Source organism: Falco naumanni, chromosome 3 (genome assembly GCF_017639655.2).
Source record: "Falco naumanni isolate bFalNau1 chromosome 3, bFalNau1.pat, whole genome shotgun sequence".
In the NCBI taxonomy this organism is placed as follows: Eukaryota; Metazoa; Chordata; class Aves; order Falconiformes; family Falconidae; genus Falco; species Falco naumanni.
In genome coordinates this window covers 103,782,226-103,803,561 of record NC_054056.1, presented here as the reverse complement: position 1 = coordinate 103,803,561, position 21,336 = coordinate 103,782,226, and the positions used below count along the sequence as shown (strand labels likewise).

Here is a 21,336-nt window from a genome sequence, read left to right as displayed (position 1 = left end):
TGTGAGCGACTTAGCTGTTCAGGCCGATAAAGACTGGTCACCTCTTCTAAAATGTACTTGAAATTATGAATTGTAACCAGATTTCTTTTACAATGTCAGCCCTCTTTTCACATAGGTCTTTTCACATGTCCAGGCTGACTTGACTGTGTACCCCCCACTCTCAGTTGAAAATGGTGTAATTACAGTTGTGTAGTGGTTTACCCAGACTAGTAAGACATCTTGTTGGAAGGGTTCATCTTGGGTTTTCAGGCACACTGGCTGAGTTGTGGGGCTTTTCAGGAGTTACCTTGCACTTGAGTGGTTTGGAAATCAGGCATAGATTCAGGTCTATTTTTGTCTGCATAGCAATGTCTCTTATTTGAGTCAAAGTGAAAATTTTACCTTATTGTTCAGGAGTTTTTCTTTTGTTGGTTTGTTTTTTATATTTTGGCTTCATGTACTCATATTTCATAAGATAGTTTGACTGATATGTCATTATTTATTAGCCTGTTCTACACTGTTTAGTTTTCTTATCCAAGCTTTCCTTTTACCAGTTGATGCGAGAAGCTCAAAGAACAGCACCAAGTATAATTTATATCCCAAATATTCATTTGTGGTGGGAGGCTGTTGGAGCTACTTTGAAAGCTACTTTTACAACTCTACTGCAGAACATTCCAGCATTTGCTCCAGTTTTGCTGCTTGCAACATCTGATGTGTTTTACGTAGATCTCCCAGAAGAGGTACTTCTATCAATACTTTTTTTATTCAGTTTCTTGTTAATTTACAAAGCCTTTAAGCATTGGAGTACTGTGCACTCTTAAGCAAATTAATACTGCTATTACTCAGGCACCCTAACCAGGTGCAACCCTAACCTTACAATTTGCTCAGACAAAACAATGCTAAAAGCATTTGTCTAAAGCGTTTTCTGAGTAAAGAGATGGACTTTGACCCAGCTCTTCCTCCCTTCTCACATGCTTATGCTTCTTAGACAGATGTAGAAATTTACTTCACACAATAATTCACACAGTGACTTCAAGATGGTTTGGTATGTGCTTAGTAAAAATATATGATGATTAAAATGTAAATGGGAAAAAGAGACACTTACTGAAAAGTGAAAGATACTTCTGCTGAAAAAGGACGGTGGTCACACTGTTAGTGACGGAACGTAATTTCAAAATTGTTAATAAACATTTCCGTTTCTTCCTATAAGTGAAAGCTTTACAAATTAGAAATCTAAGTTCCAACTTCTTTTTAAGTAACTTGGAAATGAGTTTTTCATTGTATTCCTTAACAAAATTCAATGAGAGAACATGCTTACCTTTCTAGACATCTGAAGGGTTTACACTGAAGGAAGGTGTTCAACATGTGATGCTGCTGCTCTGATTATTTTGTTTCAGTACTTGGGAGGAGAGGAGGGGAGCTTACCTAGACATGTTAATCATTAAATGCTTAGAAAGGGCTTAACTTTCTACAGAGGTTTTTATACTGTTAATAAATTCCTTCTAAAATAAGTACTGAAATGCCTTCCATTCATTTTGGTGGTAGAGATTGAAAAAACAGAATAAAACTTGGAAGTATGCAACTTCAGACACCACACGTAAATTAATTAAAAATAAAACCCACAAACCTACCACCTTACCAAAAGGCCTGCACTTGTCTGCTGAACCCTGCTTGTTCCCTCTATGGCTGCCATAAAGATTCAAACTAACGGAGAGCAAGGCAGGTAAATGCAAAAGAAGTGGTCTTGGAAGTGTTGAATGTCACCACTTTTATCAGTGTATCATTTGGTCCCTTCACTGAGCTTTAACCTTGGAGGTGTTCCTTAAAGAAGGTATTCTAATTTGCTGTGCTCAACTATGAAAATCTAGCCTTTTAAGGCCAAGAAGATAAATTTTCATAGTTTGTCTTACCCAAATGATTATTGAGTTTACTTTAAAAGGTGCTCAGCTTTTTGGAATAGAGTATGAATTTTCTGTGGCCTTATAGCTGAAATATCTTTTCTCCTTGTGCTTTAGGTAAAAGAATTGTTTGTTAAAGAATTTGAACAAGTTTTCAACATCTGCTTGCCTGATCAGGACGAAAGAAGGAAGTTTTTTGAGGACCTTATTATGAATCAAGCTGCTAAACCTCCTGCATCAAAAAACAAAGCAGGTGAGGCTATTCTACTCTACATATAAAACTGTGCTGATAGTTAATAGCTATACAGTATTTACTTTGGTGTTAATTTTTTATCCATAATTTTTCATATGCTTGTATTTGAATACCATCAATTGATTCAAAGTTTTTGATTAAATTAAGCTTGGCAGCCATTGGAAGTACTGCCTGTAGCACCGCCACCTAAGCCTCGACAGCTGACTGAGGAAGAAATAAGACAGCTGGAGGAGCGGGAGGAAGATACGTTGCGTGAACTTCGGATTTTCTTAAGGGATGTGACTCATAGACTTGTGGTTGACAGACGTTTCGGAGCATTTAAAAAGCCTGTGGACCCGGAGGAGGTAAATTAATGTTGATCTGTAACACCATTTTATCTGTGTGCATTCATAATTCTGCTCTGTGTGTATTTCTCAGTGTTTGTGTGCTTTTTATAGGAAGCTTTATCTTTTGTTTTTAGGACTATAACTCTTCTGATTTTTCAAGAAGTAGGAAGTTAATTTTGCTTTTACTTTTGGCAATTCCTTGAGGCTCTCAAATGTCTGCTACTTAAGTATTCACTGAAAGCCCTGGGCTCCTTCTAAAATGTCTTTAAAACTTGAGAGTATTCCATTTGGAAGGAACCTACAACGATCATCTAGTTCAGCTGCCAGTTAGACCAAATACCAACACTGCTTTTGAAAAAGCCTTGATATGTAGGCATGTTACAGCACTGAAAAAGCACAGAGATCTCTTTCTTTTTAAACAGTACTTCTAGGAGTGTTTTAATAAAGCCTAAAGCTCTTTGATTGACTGACAATGATTTCTGTGAGAACAGGGGTAGAAGCAGCAGTTTTTAAAATAAATATTACGATTTCTGTTCTCTTTCATCTGGTGCCTCCTCAGTATAAGATTAGCCATAAGGGCTATGGGGTTTCTTCTTCGTCCTGTATGCTTCTGATGTCTCTCTTTCTTATTTAATTTACTGAGTAAGTCTAAGCCAGGGGCGTATAATTCAAAGTCAGCTGTAGTTTTAATACAGCTTTGCATTTCAGCAAAGTCCTGTTCCCCTGAGTGCCCACTGTCTTGTCTTTCCCTTTACTTGCAGTTTCTGAGATGTGAATAATCTAAACAAACATAGATGTCCTCATCTAAACTAGCCATCAGGCTCCTTTCATGGTCTGAGTAAAGAAATCTGCATCTCTGGGTCCAGTTATCTCATTCAGCCTGGAGGACAGAAGGCTCCAGGGAGACCTCCTAGCAGCCTTCCAATACCTAAAGAGGGCCTACAAGAAAGCTGGAGAGGGACTTTGTAGAAAGGCATGTAGTAATAGAGCAAGGGGTAATGGCTTTAAACTGAAAGAGGGTAGATTTAGATGGGCTATTAGAAAGAAATTCTTCACTGTGAGGGTGGTGAGGCACTGGCACAGGTTGCCCAGAGAAGCTGTGGATGCCCCATCCCTGGAAGTGTTCAAGGCCAGGCTGGATGGGGCTTTGAGCAACCGGCTGTAGTGGGAGGTGTCCCTGCCCATGGCAGGTGGTTGGAAATAGATGATCTTTAAGGTCCCTTCCAGCCCAAACCATTCTATGATTCTAAAGCAGATGTCTAGGACAGATATTTCAAAGGTGCAGGTCCTACGGCATTTTTCTTTCTGCCAGCAATAAAGAGAATCTTGAGTGGCTACTGAGAAAGTTTTCTTTGCTGTGGTTTTCTGAAGCAAATGTGAAATGAATCCCACTCTGGGTGTCTGTTCCCTTCAGTCAATTAACTGGTTAATTTCCACCTCTTTGGCTGTGTCATAAATATTTGGGTTTTTTTAAGAAGTCCTTTATCTGACCTTATTAAAATAATTAATTGTGGTTGATACTGTGTTAAATCTCTGAGCATCTCTCTTTTGTTTTTAGGTGCCTGATTATGACACAGTTATTAAGCACCCCATGGACCTTTCAGCAGTTCTCTCTAAGATCGACTTACAGCAGTACCTAACTGCAGGAGATTTTCTAAAAGACATTGATCTAATCTGCAGCAATGCTTTAGAGTACAACCCAGATAAGGATCCAGGAGGTGAGGATGTGTTTTTATCCCTAATCTGTGGTGTGGTAGCATTAAACTGCTTGGGCATGAAATTGTGATAGAAGTGTTGACCAGTAACTCATGCTTTTGCTTTAATAATGAATTTTTCTGTTGTTACACTGAAAATACTTGCTGAGATAACCTTTCAGAACCTACCTGTGAAAAGAGGAAAATCCTCCTAAGTCATCCAAGTAAAGGATGTAATTGGCTGGTACTCAGTTGTGACTGTAAAATTTCAGATCGTCTCATTAGACACAGAGCTTGTATTTTGAGAGATACTGCATATGCCATAGTGAGGGAAGAAATGGATGAAGATTTTGAGCAACGCTGTGAAGAAATTAAAGAGTCTCGTAAGGAAAGAGGTATGTTTTTTGACACTGAGGATTTGAAGACTTGTCTCAGTATTTGTAGCCAATATTGCAAGATGATTCTTTGCTATCTGTTCTTTCTTGCAAGGTTGCAGCTCTTCAAAGAATGCTCCACCTTTCTATCATGTCATGCCAAAGCAGAACTCTCTTCCCGAGTGTAAGAAAACAGACCCAAAGTGTACTGAAAAAATGAAGATTCCAGCAGCGCCTGTATATTCCAGCACACCATGCCGTAATGATGGCAAGTTGCATTTTATTTAGCATCACTGATACCTTCTCTGTTCTTGTGACATAGCAAGCTTCTGTGGTGCCTGGTTCTTCATGCCAGAGCCATTACATTTTGTAATTTGCTTCCAAATGTGTGAAAAATGCAGAGGTCATTCATTCAATATAGTTCTGAAGTTCAAGTACCGTGGCTGGTTTACATTGTAAGACACTGTCCTTGCTAGCCCAACTGACATTTAATAGTTCCTAAATTGCTACCTCTTGAAGTCCAAAATCTTGTATGTGGCATTTTCTGAATAGTCAGCTAGGTTTTAGTTACATGAAGCAGTATTTTTCCCTTCCCTGCCGCCAAATGCTAGACTCTGTGCCACCCTTATTGTGGTTTCCAGTTGAAGAGGGAGAGGGGGAAAAAACCAGGGGAGCAATAGTAATTGATATATAAATGAAAGATCATTATTTCCTCACTTTTGCCGTGCAAAGGATGTGAAAGAACAAAGGGACTTGGGTCTGTCTTGGTGAAAACACATGATGTGGTGTGATGTTTCCTGATCTCACTGGCATGACTTAGAATCTTGGTGTTGACTTCACCCCCTATGCTTTGTGCAGCCCTCTGTGAACACAAAGAATAGCGGGTTTTTCTGGAAGGCAGAAATGCAAAGTTTATTTTGAGCAAGGTTAACTGAATCAGAAAGCATGAGAGAGGTGTAAATCTTTATGGACAACTTTTTCTCCAGCAAACATTCTCTTAAAATTGTCTCATTAGCTTTTGAAGTTTACAGCCTTAGGACAGATTTGAAGAAGGGCTCATCTCAAAATGCTTTTCTGTTGTCCATCTATATGACTTCAGATAATAAGACAGTAAGCAACTAAGTAAGAATTTTTTGCTCATAAAATCTTGAAGCCAATGGTTTTGCAAATGACATTCTGTATCTGGCTTTTCAAAATTTAATAGCAAATTGACCTCATTGACTTGCAGCTCTTCCTCTAGACATATGTAGGGAGGCAGACAATGGTGCTTGAGCTCCTCTGATAATTTTCCTCCTTAACCATTTTAATTAAGGTGAAGAGGCTTGGATTCTGTTTTGGTAATGTTTTGGATTACTTTTTCTGATACTTCTTTGCAGCTATGTCAAAAAGAAAACGCAGAAAGCACAAATGGTCTTCAGGTATTATAGCAAAGAGGAAGATTTTACAGTTCAATAAAGAGAATAAAGTTCCGGAAGACCAAGATGAAGTAGAGAGTGATGAAGAGTCTCCAGAAAAAGACATTTCTAACATGGAGTGCACTGAAGTTGAGTCCAGACAGGATTATATCAAAGACAATGAACAAAAACTTCAAGAACGACAGAAATATGGGAATGAAAATGAATTTGGGCCAGAAAGAGACAGAGTTCTCCTTGTGGGTAAATCTGCTTCTGAAAAGAGAGGCATGCTTTCTGAATGTTCAGATCTAAGAAAGGAGAGTCACGTGCTGGCTTGCCAAATCACAGAAAGTTCGGAAGACAGAGGTTCAGATAGTAAGTGAAAAGTCAAACGGGTCATTTGACTTCTTTGTCTTCCTGAGGAGGACTACACTGTTTATTAGGTTTTAGCCTTCTTGCATTCTGTTCTGTTCTTTCTGCTGTCTCTCTCTAAAATCAGCACACAGTGTTTCTTGCATAATGATGCTGCCCCTCTAGTTATACTAGCCAAGCTCATGTTTTTCTGCACCTGTTTTTTTTTTATTCTGAAGTTTGTTTTATAAATGGTACCTAATTCATTGACTTTCTTTTATTGTATGAGTGTCTTCCTAGTAATAAGCAATGTAACTTAAAGCTGTACTTGAAGTCAGTGTGGACCCAGTGTCACGCATGGAGTAGAAGACTTATGTCCTAATGTTGGCATGGAAGATATGTTTCCGAACCTAAGTAACTTTGGAGTTAATGGCAATGGGACTATATTTGTCCCCTGGGTTTACCCTGCCTGATTCTCTAAGTGGGTTTTTTTGTGCCTGAGTTTCTAATTTTTGCAGAGCAATGACTCTCCCCAGAAAGAAAGTAGAAGTGAGCATTTCCCATTGAAAAAATGGTAACAGTTCTGTCTGTTCTTGCAAAGAGAGACTGTATTCCAGGTAAAGGATACTTCGCTGATACTGTATTCTAGATAAACAGATATCCTGACTTAAGAAATTTATGTCATTCCAGATACGTATGCATACGGCAGGGGTCATGCAAGACATTCTCAGGTGGAGCAGCAACAGGTGACGGATGTGGAGAATGCAATGGAAACTCTCACACAGCCAGTGATTGTGGTTTACTGTGAGCTCAAAGTAAGTCTGATTTCAGTTTTGTTAATACTGAAGTAGGGCGTTTTCTTGCTACATGTACATTTGTAAATCAAGTTTGTTGTTAACCAATGCCGATTAAAATGATGGGAAGGATATGTAGCTTGTAAAATAATTCAGCCTGTCATGGACTATGACTGTTGTATTTCCACACCTGGTGTAAAGGCACTTTGATGACGGGCAGTTGTGAGGCAGTAGTATTTTCATTTCGTATGGCTGCTCTCTTAAGCTACATTTTCACAGCCTCACACACCACACACACTGAACAGGCCCAGCCGTGGAAGAAGGTGCTGCCACCAGCTTGCCACTGTTGCTTTCCCAGAGATTATCACATTCACATCTTTGGTAACAGCAAGGAGTGTGTGAAAGATTGGCAATTTGCTGCAGGCAGAGTCACTCTGCTAGTTTATCCATGCTCCCGTTTAATGGTAGGAGCTAACTGATCTAGCTTTGCTTCCCAGTCTGCTTCTGATACTTGAGCAGCGTGTTCTGCCAGCAGAGCTGTAGGCATGGTACACGTTCAGCTTAGGTGAGCACCTAAGGATGCTTCCATTTCCAGCTGGTGCAGCTGTATCCAGGAGATCTGTAGCCTGGCTTCCAAAGAGCCATTCATTGTACAGTGCCCTGCATTGCAGCAACAGTTTCTCTAATGAAATGCAACAGTGGCTTTGCTGTGGCAGCTACGCTACAATGGATTGTGTCGTTCCCTACCATTCTGGAAGCAGCTGATTTGCAATTGTGATCGTTGATGGGATAGCTTTGATTAGTAATAAAATACTGCCTCAAATTTAAGCCTTCCTTTCCTCTGAAGTATGAAAAATTAATTCATTTTCTCCAGTTAAATCTTGTGAGATCTTTCATCTGTTCTCTGGCGTCACTCCTATTTTAGTTAACAATATAACAAAGTAGGGTGTTAGTTGTATTGCTATTGCTTAGCTTCTGAAAACATAAAAAGCCTATTCGGAAGATCTTGTGCTATTCTAAACTTGTAGTTTCCATATTTATTTTTTTCCAGAAATTGTTGCATCTTGTCACAGTGGTAACTAAGAACTCCAGTATATTTCACCTGGAAAAACTATACGCTGTTCTTAGTCAGTGCATTTACCAACATCGGGAAGATTACGACAAAACCGCATTAGTGAAGGTAATTTTTTTTTGTCTTATGGCACTTTGTGACACTGTTAGGCATGGGTGTGTTACGCATCTGTATGTGCGTGCTCTGGACACGATGCTTATTTAACGTTGTTCTTCCCTGCTTAGTTGTCTGCCTGTGTTAAGAGTCATTTCAGTCTGGAAGACATTTATCCATATTGCAAAACCATTGTTGTATTTGGCTAATTGTTGGCAGTTTCAGGAGGAAAAGGCTTGAAGACAGTGGGTCCACCCACACAGCCCTCTCAAAGCCCTTAACCTCAGTCTGTCAGTAGTCCTTCTCCAGAACCTTTTCAGGGGTGGGGGGCTATGAAAGGAGGGTGCTTTTCTCAGTCTGTTGCTTCCTCTTTCTCCCCTCACAGGCAGTTAGACGTAGTCATATCATTCTTGAAGTACAAAACGTAACAAGAGTTTGAGACTTCTCTAGCCCTCACCATAATCTCTCTGTAACTAGTGTGGCTCAAGCTTCTTTAATTTGACATGCGGGGAGATTTCTACCTATGATGGTGTAATGCTAATGAATCCAATTCTCTGACCTCTTTCTCAAAGACAGGGTTTCTGAGTTGTCAGAACTCAGCAAAAATCTTCCACAGGCACCCATGGTCCCAGTAAGGCATTCCCAGTATAGAGTTGATTTAGCTCAGTTGGATAGTCAGTCTTCAGATTCAAGATCTTTGAATACATTTCTCTTTGAGATGCTTGTGCCTGAGAATAGGTAAAATCCTTTATGCCTCTCAGTCTGCCTTAAAAAAAAAAAAAAGAATCCTCTTCTCTTCAGCCCTGGTCATCTCGAGCTCTTCTATGTCCGAACAAGAGTTAGAACAGATGCTCTGTTCTGGTTGTGGAGTGATGGGTGAGGATTTGGATTGAGGGAGGTCATTGCTGAAAAATGCGCCCTTCTCTCATCTAGAATAATGATGGGGGTTTTAGCATGAGAAGGGGTTTGTTGATGTTATCTCAGGGCCTGTGAGCTTTTGTGATGTAACTTTTAATGCTTAAAGTAGGAGAGACTTGATTTCTTTTCTTTAACTTCAGCAAAAACTATTCAGAGTGACTGTGCAAGTCGGTCAGGAGCAAGCCCTACTGTATGAAGAAATAAACTTTTTAACAAGTAATTATTCAGAGTGCAGAAAATTACATTTCCAGCTTTCAGTTGTAGCTTTTCAGGAACTTTGTAATTGTTGAAACTGCCGTTGATAGCAATCCATACAGTCTTTCCAGCTTCCTCTCTCTTCTGGATGCATAGGGATGCATTTAGAAGCTCGTGGGTATAGAAAGACATTGTGATGGTGGTAGCAGCTGTATTTGCTGAACATTTTGAACAATTGTATGTGTGTATGTACTGTATTTTATGAAGAAACAAATGGGGTTCTTGAGCTTTTATTCATGCTGACTGCTAGTTTGTCTTTTCTTCTTAGGAAATGAAGAAAGAAATTGCAGCCTTCAGTTGCATTCAGTGATCCTTGATTACAGCATACTTCTACTCTGTTTTTTGTTGTTTGATGAAGATTAATTCTACATATATATATTTATATGAAGTACAGAATTAAACTCTATAACTCAGAAGTTATAAAGTAGGTGTGTTTATTGCGCGCATATGCATGGGGAATCGCTGCACCACAGGCGTGCATACCCGAAGTGACGAACTATCTCATAGTCATACAATAAAACAAATGAATATTCATTTAATGCATATACATATTCATTTCCCAACCCCACCCACTCTTGCTTCATATGCTAATTAGCTTATCAGGCCTTTGCGCTTGCTCAAATTCTTCCAAAAACCGTGGGCAGGGGACTTCGGGACATGGACAGTGGTCTTTGGGAGGAACGCCGTAGGTCCTTCCTCATGGTGTACTTTTTACCCTTTGGCTGGAATGTGATGGTCTTCCAAATTTGCAGTGTTCTTATAGGTCTGAGCTAATTTATGTCCTTGTCGACCATCTGTTTCTTATTCTTGTTTCTTTTAGTCGCTCCCTCTAGATAACTTTGGGATGTTTCTTATCCTTTTATAAATAGGCCCCTTGTTAGAGAATGAGAAACAGACTCCTTTTTCCATTAGTTATTTCATTAATTATTTCCTTCAAACTATATGGTTACATGACCTAATGACTATACCTACATTCTTTGAGTAAATATATATTTACACTTAAATTATTGTCCCTATTCCATACAATTTCTTCATATCATATACATCTATTAAATATATATTTAAAATTTATTAAGGAAGCTCAAATAAAGTCGTTTAGTTGCTTTTGATATTTGTGTCCCCTCCATATATATCTGTCTATTTATGTGACATACTGCTGTGATTGCCTTTGGAACGCTGCAGATCTGAACATCTCCCAGGTAATTTCAGTACCTGTCTTTAAAAGAAAATGATCAAAAAATTGATAAAATTTTATCATTGTTTTCCACCTTGTGGGAATACAGTCCTCTGAAGTAGTCTGTGGTGTGTATAGTCCACTGCATATTATTACATAAAGGTTTAAATTAAATCTCATGTCAGTACATGAAAAGTAAATCCTTCTAGAAACCCCTTAATGCAGTTCAGAGGTAATTATTTTTTTAATTACCTGATAGCACTTCAAGTGGCTTTCCTAGAATTAACAACCTAAAGAAATTATGCGGAAGAAAAGTGCTGTAAGACTTTTTGCTAGCTGCTTTTTTGACAGGCCAAAAATATGCCATAACTTGAAACAAAGCAGGATTTACTGCTGTAACTTTCTGAGGTAAACTTTAGTCTTGCTTGCAATAATGACAATCGTCTTGATGCTGGAGAACAGCATTTTAACATAAATTGTTAGTTGCAGATCAGGTGGCTTGTAGTTGAATTAAATTGTAAATAGTTTTCTAGTTACCTGGAGAGAATGGTACCTGCCTATGACATAAAAATGAATGTGGTGTTTGGGGTAAGTATATTTCAGTAAAAAGCAAAGCAGTACCCCATTTTGAAGATGTATGCCTCTCCAAACCAGCAGAGAAAATTTCTCTTGGTGAATTTGACAGTTATTTTTAAGAAAACTTCAGAATAAGATGGGTAAAGTTTAATTGGATGAGAATAAAATTTTATATCCGTGGTGATAGAGTATGTGGCATGATTATACATTGCTGCTGTGTTACGTCATCTCAAGGACACAGTGTCTGGTGATGCTGAATGCCGGCGATCCCTCTGCTTGTGTTTGGTTTCTTAGGAATGTTCTAGTCTTCCTTTTTGGTTTCTTTCTAGTCTGTTTGTCCAAACATTTGTGCGCAGTGCAGAATTTTTTCTCTGTATTGTTTGGATGGGTATTAATAAAAAAATGAATCACCTTTTTGGGGGCTTCTGCATGCTCTGTTTTAATCACAATAATTTTGATAGTTAACAACCTTGCACTTGAAAGTCTTAAGACTTTAAAATAACTGTCTGGCAGCAGGCTTGCCCCACTCACGCGGCATCTTGGTTTTACAGCGAAGGCTGGTACAGGAGAAAGAAAAACTATCTTGAAAATTTACATTTTAATCCAATGCATTACAGTGGAAACGTGATGAAGGAATTGACCTCATTTTCCTTAACTGGATCTCCACCATGGCTGCTGTCGACGATGTCCAGTGGGATGTGGGGTGGTTTGCTGACCACATTCCCCAAGGGAGCTAAAGAACTGACCAGGAGCAAGAGTGTGGGCTGAGGAACCAGAAACAAACTTCAAAGCTTTGATCAAACCTCTTCATGCCACGTGTCTCCACAATCTGCTGTAGCTGTACAGCTAGGGTTTTCTGTAGGTTCTGTCGGTCTTGATGTTCCATGACTGATGGGTAGCGGTGAGCTTGGTGGTTCCCCTGAGCCACCTTACTTTTTCTTTCTCGGGAGCAACTGTACTCCCCGTGACTGAAGCAAAGTGGCCAACGGCTCTGAGAGAAGTGTGTAGAAACGCAATGTTTTTGACGAGCCATGGGCAGTGGGAGTTTAAACTCAGTATTGACTAAAATCTATAGGTAGGTATGTAGTAAAAGGTAGAGACCTCTTTCTCCCAAGTTCTGTAACTAAAGCCCAAAAACTGGGGCTGGGGGTGTGTGGTTCCCACCCACCCCCCCGAGCCGTTACTTCTGTGCTCGCTCGCCCCCGGCTCGGGGCTCTGGAGCTTGCGGCAACGTCCTCACTCGGCGGCCGCTGCGGGCGCCTGAGGGGAAGTCGGGGCCGGCGACAGAGGACGCGCCCTCCCGGGGCTGGCGCCGCCGCCGTCCCCGACCCCCGCCGGGGTGTGTGGCGGGAGGCTCCGGCGCGGAGCTGAAGTTTGTCGGCGGCGGAGGAGCGGGCTGCGAAGGCGCCGCTGCCACCCGGGAGCGCCCGGCCTGCCGCCCCCGCTCCTGCCTGCCGCAGCCGCCGCGCCTCGGGCTGCTCGCCTCAGGAGAGCGGCGGCGGCAGGCTGCGGCTCCGGGGCAGCCCCCCGCGGGCGGCCGCTGCCTCGGCGGGGCCGGGCCGTCCTCCGGCTAGTGTCCGCCGCCTGACGGGCGGGGCGGCGGCGGGGCGGCGGAACGGCTCCGCCCCCGCTCCCTGCCAGGGAGGCTGAGGCACCGGCCGCCGCTGCCCGGCCTCCCCGCGCACCCGCCCCGGGGCAGCGAGGCGCCGGGAGGATGCGAGTGGGCGCTGCGGGCGGCGGCGACGCGAGGGCCCGGGCGGCCGGCGGCGTTGGGAGTTCCCGGCTCACCCGCCGCCCCCCCGCCCCAAAAGAAGTGCAGTAGTTTGTGAAACGCAAGATGGCGGCGCGGCCGTGAGCGCAGGCGGGCAGGCAGGCGGGCGGCGCGGGCGCGGGCTGAGGGGGCGAGGCGGAGCAGCGCCGTCAGGTAGGGGCTCGCGTCTCCCGCCGCCTCTGGCGCGGGCGGAGAGGGGGCTCTCGGCGCCGGGAGGTGGGAGGGCGGCCCCCCCCCGGGGAGGCGTGCCCCCCGCACGCCCCCGCTTCCCCCCGGGGAGCGGGCCAGGTGCTCCCCCGGCGGGGCCGGAGCAGCGCCGCCGCCCCGCGCCTCCCCAGGGCAAGGGCGGCTCCTGGCCGGCGGGGGCGGGCGCCCTGCTGCCGCCCGCGGGGTGGGCGCCGTGGGCCGGCCGCGCCCCGCCCGCCTCCCTATTGTCTGGCGGCGGCGGGCGGGCGAGCGGCCGGCGCTGTCCCCGCGGCCAGGGGCCATCGCCTGCCGGGGGCGGTGGGCTCCGCGCAGGCTGGGGGAGCCGCGGCGGGGTAGAGCCGGGGCGTAACTTCGAAGGGGACCGCTGCGTGCCCCCCCGGCCCGGCCCGGCCGGTAGGAGGGTTGAGCCCCTCCGAGCCCCGAGGACTGTCTCCGCTCCCGGTCCTTCCTTCCTCCGCCTTGTGCCAGCTGCGAAGCCGGGCGCCTGTGCGTGGCTGTACTCGCCACAGGGCGGAGGAGGCTCCGTCTGACTCGTCAGCCGGCAAAGGAGAGTCGAGAAGTTCAGTCCCGGGGCGCCCGCAGGAGCTGGCGAGTCCCCGCCCGCTGTCACCGGGCTGCGCACGCCCGGCTGGCGGCGGCACCGACCGGCGGACGGACGGGCGGACTGACCGGCGGCAGCCGACGAGCCATGAAGTTCCTCTGGCTCCGGAGTCGTCTCGCATCCCGCGGCGCTGCGGCGCGGGGGCGAGCGCGGAGGAGCGGTGCAGTGTATGTGCACGGTCGGGGAACATGCCTGGTGTCCTGCTCTGGGGGTGTCTGGGTTTTGGGGTGCGTTCTGACGCTCGGCTCTCTCCTAGATCAGGGCGTGCAGCACTGGAGATCGACACCGACTTCCATAAACCCTGTAATGGAGGCAGTCCTGGATCTCCAAAAGAGCTCAGAGTATCTGCAGTAGTGAACGTTATCTGGTAGGTTCCTTGTGCGTTGTTTTTGAGCTGCTTGGACTTTCTGGTGGGTTAGTTAGCAGTAGGATGGAGAAGTTTACTTGGCATAGGGCATCGTTCATGTAAAATAGCGAAGGCTGGGATGTCTCTTGGTCTGCAGGCTGGAATAGGTGCCGTACAGAGAGCGTCTTGGGCACGCCGAAGTGTGTGTAAGCATTGTATAAATGAAAAGTGGATTTTGTTATGGAAGCTGTTATCTCAAAACAAATACTGCATTAAATGTAGGAACGAGAGAGGAATTGTGAAAGCTGGGCTGTTGGTTTTGCCCAGCAGCATGGGTTTTGTTTGTTCTTGCTTAGAAGGATTTCTTGCAGAAAAAGAAAGCTTGTGAGTACTTGGGAGAAAACGTTTCAAAACAACCTGCGTGATGCAAACTGAATTACATTCTCTTTGAGCGAGCAGGCATCGTTTGGAAAACCCTTTTGTTACTGTATTCAAACATTGCCAGCAAGGCAGTCTGTTTCGCTTGTGTTGTTAACTGAATTCCCCTGAGCCGATGAGAAGTAGATGCTTTTTTTCAGAACTGAATTGCTTTTAACTTGAGACTAGTGGTTCTCGTATCTTTGCTAGACTGAAGAGCCCTGTACTATTGCATTTGGGTAATGTGTGTGTATGCTATGATTGTCCCCAAACTTGTCTTTGTGAAACATAGCAGGTTGAGGTAGAGCTTTTCCTTGTGAGGTGTATTTCTGTATTCCCTTAATGTTTCTTACGACTCTCTTCTGGATTATTCCCTCTCTTGCGGATTATTCCCTCCCTTGCAACACCCTGGATGACCTGTGTGCGCTGTAGCTGGATCCAGTGTCCTGGTGTGTCTAGCCTTAATTGCTGTTATTTGTCACTGTTGTTCATTATTCTTGGAACAGGCAATATTTATCACTGCGTACCAATACATCATTGGAGATTGTTAGAGCTATGTATTGAACACTTCTGCCTTTGGTAGGTTTCTCGGTACTGAAGAAAGGACTGTTTCTTGTGTCTTCTGAATTGCTGAGCAGTCTATAAAAGTATTTCACTTAAGCTTATTGCTATCCTTGATCTCCCCCCCTTGTGCCTCCATGTAGTCTGAGGGAAAGGATTAAATTTTGGTTAACTTTTTCATCTGGCTATGGTTGGTAACCCTTTTGTTTGAGTGTGACTTCAGAGGAGTCTTATTTAAAAAGTAGCCCTGTATCTTTGAAGTCACATTCAATTATACGTGGTCTGAGGATTTCTTCCATCTTTATGAAACTGGAATGTTTAAAGCACCAAGTACATATAAACTGAGTTTTCTTCTGTTTGCACATAACAAATATAACCAAGTCACAATCACTTGTAGCCAAGCTGTGGCTAATCTTTATTTTGGTGATCAGTTTCTCTTTACCTTTCAGTCTGAGATCTAGTCAAGAATTCCATGGTGTCAGATTCAGTATTTCTATGTTTTCTAATTTTTAGAAATGCTGGACCTGTTGCAAAATTTACAGAATTATTTTTTCAGTGTCTGTTGATGAAAATAAAGTTATGTGTGGTAATAGGGTTGGTCGTGGCATGAGGGAAGGTTCTGAACATTTTTAGCTGAGTACATGTTCTCTTCTGTGTATGAATGGTCGATATTCCCTCTCCTTGTGCTTTAGATGTGGGGTCATTGATCCGTACATGTCCAAGATGGTTCACCTCTGAATTGTCAGTGACTTGTTTACAAGTGATGCAATTTTCAGTATAGTACCGTTTCCCCTTTTTCGTTTGTTTACTTGCTATTTCCTAAATAGGCAGCAATATTGATCTTGGTGTTCTACTCATGTGCCTCCCCACTACGTGTCAGTAGCATCACCTTTGTTGAATATATACCTATAAGATTACAGTTTTCATTTGTTATTCTTTCAGTTTCTCATATTGTCAAATTGGGCATTAAAGCAGCTTCGTTCTTCAGGCTATGAAAGGGGTGTGATTACTTATGTTTTCAGCATTATTACTAGTATTATTACTAATTCCAATGTATTGCCTTTCTTCCAGTTCATCTTCTCTTCTTTTTTTTTCTTTTTTTCTCTTTTTTTATTTTTTTTTTTTTTTGTGGCTAGTTAAGGACTTTCCCAAATATTCAGATCACTTTGCTGCATAAACAGTTGTTTCTTTCTTCTGTGGAGGTGGAAGCCACCAAAAAAGATACGTTTCCTTACCCTGTAGCAGCCAGATGGCATTTAATCTGTGCCTTGTGTCACTTTAACTGATGGTTCATTTCCAGTTCTGTTATCTTTCCCTCAAGGAACTGGAAGGAACTTCAGAAGGTCCACTCAAGTCTTTTTAATATCCTTCGGAGTTCAGTGAACTCAATTGTATTTCATAGAACAGTGGTGTCTCTACTGCCAGTGGATCCTGTCTAACCAACTTAAGAATTCAGCTCAAATTGAGCACAAGTCCGGTGTTGTCACTTGTGGAAAGATGTGTACCGCATATTTATCCTTAAGAGCTTTGAGATCATAGCAAATGTTAAATAGAATTCAGTGAAAAATAATACATTCTTAAAGGGGAAAGAACTGGAGAGTACATTTATTAGACCATTCAAATTATAAAAAGAGCAGTATCATATTGAAGCACAGAAGCTAGGAAGATTGCTGATGACTGAAAGAGGAACGATGTGGCTTGATGGGAGAACCTTTAGGAAAAATGGTAAAAAAACCTCTATGCTACTTTTTGCATTCCTTAAATGATGTCAAAGATTACAAAGAACTTAATGTTGCAGACATCCTTTAGCAGTGTGACCTCTGCTTGTGCCTAAGAGGTCTAAAGAATCTCAATATATTCTACTTCCAAAGAGCAGGCTTCAAATGGTGTTTGGAGCTGTTTTAAGAAAGTGAGTTTGGTATTTGAGGTTCACTCAGCGCAACTTGGCTATCCCCAGTGGATTTTGCGATCTGCTGCTCACCTTCCTCAACTGTTGGTTTCACTAGGAGTTGAAAGAATGTAACATGCTGCCAGGGGACCCACAATTTGAAGTCGCTGCTCAAGCAAGCCTTGAAGGCTGGCAGTTTTGCTTAAACAGTGGGCAGACAGAACTGTGTAATGAGGCATGCATAACACCAGCCCTCGCTGTTTGGCAAAGCCAGCATCGTTCTGTTGACTGCTTTGAGCGCCAAATTCACCCCACCAGACAGAAGGACAGAAATGAGCTTTTGAACTTCCTAATGGTTGTGGTAAAAGTTCCACATGTTCAGCACTCTGTATCTTCAAGCATCTTACGACCCACGTATATTGGATGGGAAATGGCTGTTAGCTTACAATGAATACTGTGAATTAGGCAATCATTTTATATAGATTTTAAGGCTTGAATCCTTATTTATAGGTTACGAGTGTGATTATTTTAACATTGTCTTGCCTTAAAGAAGTGCTAAGAACTTCATAAATGGAAATACATGTTTGTATAGTCTGGGGCAATATTGGTAGAGGTCTCAAGCCTTGGCTTTCCTAAAAATTAAGGTATATTAGCCTAAACAAAACATCGTACTAACATGATTGCCTTTCCATTGTAACACAGGGATGAAGACACGCTTCGTATGTCAAAATGCTATTTATTTTTAAACTCCCCTACTGGCTCTGTGCATGGGTGTAAGGCTGTGGTTTGTTAATTAGGTCAAAATGAGATCTAGGAATGTCATATGTCCTAAAAAGAGTAAAGGGGACACAATGGGGGAAGGAGGCAGTACAATCATTACTGTCTGGGGTGTAGAAGACGGGTGGTTAAACCTTAGTTACAGCTGTGTGCTTCTTCAAAAAGTCCAGATTCGTAGTTAATCTTCAGAATGCTTTTGAAGTATACAAATACTGCCTTTTTATACGTAGGTCAGCTGCCTTCAGCAACACCAGTTGGAGCTGAGGGTGCACTGCAAATCAGAGCTTTATCAGCAGCTGTATCAGCAGTAGTTGGGCACTTGGCAGCAGTTGCCAAGTGAGCTAGGTGGAGCAAGCATGAGGACTCGGGGGTTTCTGTTTCTCAGTAGGATTCTCAGCAAGAGGAAACATACTTGTAGCTTCGGTGGAATTTTTGGAGCATTCAGCACTGCACAATGTCCAGCCTTGTTTGCAATGTTGAGTACTTATGGCTGGCTCTCTGTGCTCAAAACTTCTCAGTAGGGAACTGGTCTGACAAAAGGTTCACAGTACCTGGAATGTCACGTGAGTTCTAGTTTTTTGTGCATGGATTGGTCTGAGGAATTGGTGCCCGTATGAGATCCCTGCTGGCATTGTAGGTTTCTGTTAAATTTGATACAAATGACACAACCTTACTCCTTGTATCTTTTGAGTGCTTTTCAAAGGTGACTTCTTAATACGTTTTACTTAGATTTGCTGGAGGAGTTTGTGGGTGAATAGAGAACAAATTATTTTATTAAAAGAAATACTTTAAGATACAAGGAGACTTTGGGGTTTTTTTCCGAGATTATTAAAACTTTGGGTGTTATATCTTACAATCCACAAACATTCATTTTAAACATGATTCTTCAGAAGTAGCTTTTATTTCTTTAATACTCTAGTTCCTGGGTTCCTCCAGGGGAAAAATAAGGCCTTATTAATATCAGCTGTTTGTTTCCTTTGGGAAAAGGAGGGAAGAGGTGAGAAAAAGAGTAATATTGAGCTAAGTTTCTTCTTTCCACACATAGTAAAGAAATTGTCGCATATGCACATCCTTAGAAATATACATTAATCGTTGTATATGATGTTCAGAGAGGGAGAAGTTTTACGTTACTGAATACACTGAAATTTTACTTCACCACCCTTTGTTCTGAAAGCTTTCCAGTACGCTGATATTTGCGTGGGTAATGAGAGTGTGAACACCATACCCTGTGGTCACACATGCTTACTGACAAAGAGCAAGCAATACTTTTAGTGCAATTTAGGCCAGATGCATATGGGCATGATCTAATTCTAAAGGTGCAATTTGCAATGTATGCTCCTTTATATGAGTGAATGTCCTATTTATGGATGTAATCCTCATGAAGTTACTATCTGTGAATTGATGAACAGGAGCCCTCTTCCTTACCAGGCAAGGTTTTAAGTCTGGATGCTGCAGAGAGCTGACCCAAGAGAGGGAGAGGCTAGCTGAGGGTGAGAGCTTGCTGGCGGGTTGGGACTGAAGATGGCTTTGCACCAGAGCAGCTTCTTCTGCACAACTTTGTGTGGAAAGAATCAGTCATTTCCATCCAAAGCAATGAAATAAAAAGCTCAGTCAGCCATTTCATCTTGAGATACCCCGCCCTCCAAAACAAGTACTAAAAAGAAAATGTAGCTTTTGGCCCATGTGTATCGCAAGTAATTTCCACTGATTAAGTTGATGCTTGTAATTGGGATCTAGGCAGGCCATGTTTTATGAAATGTAAGTATCTTTTTTAATTTCAGTAGAGGAAGTTACAAGATTTATATAGTCCCTTTCATATTTTATTTAACCCAATAACTGCTTGGGAAGGAAAGTCTGTTTAGTTTACCTTTGTCCTAGATTCAGTTTTAATATCTAATGCTTAAATGAAGGGGAGTTGATCTTTATTCTTAATGATTCATGCTGCCTCAAAGCACAGTGGTTTCTAGTTGTGTGCTGCCTTTCCCGCTGGGGGATGCAAACAAAAGAACAATAATTTCAGACTCCTCCTTCAGTTTCCAAGAGAACCTTAGCTGCTCAGGGATAGCTTTGAATTTTAAAAGCATTTTTCTTCCAAATTATGTATTGATTGCACACAAAATAGCAGTGCTGTAATATGCAATTTGAAACAAATGCATGATGGTGCTCGTTTGCTTTTAATGCTGCTTTTTCCAGCAGAAAAACAAAAAGTGGATTCTGTTCCCATAAACCACTCTTGCAAAATCTTTACAAACATTTATTAGTCTAGACACAAAATATTCTCACCCGGCCTCAGCTTGACGATGGCAAAAAAAAAAAAAAAAAAAGGCAAGCTAATATTTTACTTGGCTGTCAAAAAAGGGAAAAGGGGAAAAAAAAAATAAAAGCTTGCCTCGGGCTAGTGAACCAGTAACATTTTGCTGGGGCTGCCTACAACAACAGATGCGTCTTATTCCCATGGGGTTTCCAGGCCTGCCTATTCTGTTATGCTAAACTTGGACACTCATAAACATTCTCCTTGAGTACCGCACCCCAGTCATATCCTGGGCTCTTCTAATTTGGTTGATTTAATAATGACACTAGATGTGTTTGTCCTGCCCCTCCTTACCAATCTTTGTATTCCCCTGATCTCCCTCCAGATATCATTTAACTAATGTATTAATTAAAAAATAATCCTAATATATGGGAACTGGAATAATTGATAGAAATCAAAATGGTTTTAAATAGGTGATTTAATCACAGTTTATATCTGCATGTAGGGAATCTTGCTCTAAATGATTTCTTCTAATCTGGATTTGCATTTGTTATTTTGATGACTTTCATAAATGGCGAGTGATTCTCATTGTTTGATATTGTGGTAGTTTGCACAGTTTTGTTCTGTAAAGGGATAAATTATATTGGTGAGTGTTTATTTTATACAGTCCTTTATCTTAATATACACTCATCAGAGTTAATTTTTACTTTTTGTCATTTTCTTAGGAAATGGTGAATTACGAATATCTTGTTTTTCAGATAATGATTAGTTCCTGTTATTCCCATTTTATATCAAACTACATTTGGTTGGAAATTAAAATTTGATTTAATATTCCCCTAAACGGCAAAAAATGTCTGTATTAGTAATGAAACTACTGTAAATACGTACAATGTCTTAATAATACATTTATCCAAGCATGACTGCTTTTTTTTTAAAAAACCTATGGATTTATGAGACAAAATATGATACTTTTTTATACTTACTAGGTTCAGTTTATTGTTTTGGTGATGACGTATCCATGTCTGTTAAGATTTTTAGCCCTGGCAGAGCTCATGCTCAAACCTGAATTGGAGGTATTACACAGAAAACAACCTGTCCTGCTTTTTCAGCTTTGAGGCAGGACACTTCTGTCATTCAGAATATAATTTGGATCTTCACTCAGTGCAGCTGTCTACAAAGTGGATGTCTGTCTATAAGGTTAATCATTGACTGCCACTAATTACATCTTTTCACTAAGAATTTCCAACTTAGTTAACTAAGATCACTTGTTTCTAAAAAGAAAAATAATTATACAAACTAAAATTGTCTGGTTTAATATTCTTTTTTTTTTTCTTCAGTGCTTTTATTCCATTAATAAAAACTTGTC

At 42.1% G+C, this 21,336-nt stretch overlaps 2 protein-coding genes across 11 annotated transcripts in view; both read left to right on the top strand.

Moving 5' to 3' along the window:
- The window catches only part of ATAD2 (ATPase family AAA domain containing 2), a 34,743-nt gene extending 23,180 nt beyond the window's left edge, over positions 1-11,563 (top strand). For 2 of the 4 annotated variants that reach the window (XM_040585948.1, XM_040585950.1), the window contains 10 exons: positions 534-719; positions 1,995-2,130; positions 2,278-2,474; positions 4,015-4,174; positions 4,423-4,545; positions 4,640-4,792; positions 5,901-6,293; positions 6,960-7,084; positions 8,115-8,243; positions 9,670-11,563. In XM_040585948.1, the coding sequence (XP_040441882.1) occupies positions 534-719; positions 1,995-2,130; positions 2,278-2,474; positions 4,015-4,174; positions 4,423-4,545; positions 4,640-4,792; positions 5,901-6,293; positions 6,960-7,084; positions 8,115-8,243; positions 9,670-9,711 (1,644 nt within the window). In that variant the 3' untranslated portion in view covers positions 9,712-11,563. Of the gene's footprint in view, positions 1-533; positions 720-1,994; positions 2,131-2,277; positions 2,475-4,014; positions 4,175-4,422; positions 4,546-4,639; positions 4,793-5,900; positions 6,294-6,959; positions 7,089-8,114; positions 8,244-9,669 lie in introns of all 4 variants that reach the window. The other 2 variants (XR_005826744.1, XM_040585949.1) reach the window with 2 other exon arrangements.
- Positions 11,564-12,770: 1,207 nt separating this feature from the next.
- Positions 12,771-21,336, top strand: part of ZHX1 (zinc fingers and homeoboxes 1) — a 29,105-nt gene continuing 20,539 nt past the window's right edge. For 4 of the 7 annotated variants that reach the window (XR_005826827.1, XR_005826825.1, XR_005826826.1 and 1 more), the window contains exons 1-2: positions 12,771-13,075; positions 13,987-14,097. The gene's annotated coding sequence lies outside the window, so the exon portion shown is untranslated. Of the gene's footprint in view, positions 13,076-13,414; positions 13,898-13,986; positions 14,098-21,336 lie in introns of those variants that run through there. The other 3 variants (XM_040586365.1, XM_040586364.1, XM_040586366.1) reach the window with 3 other exon arrangements.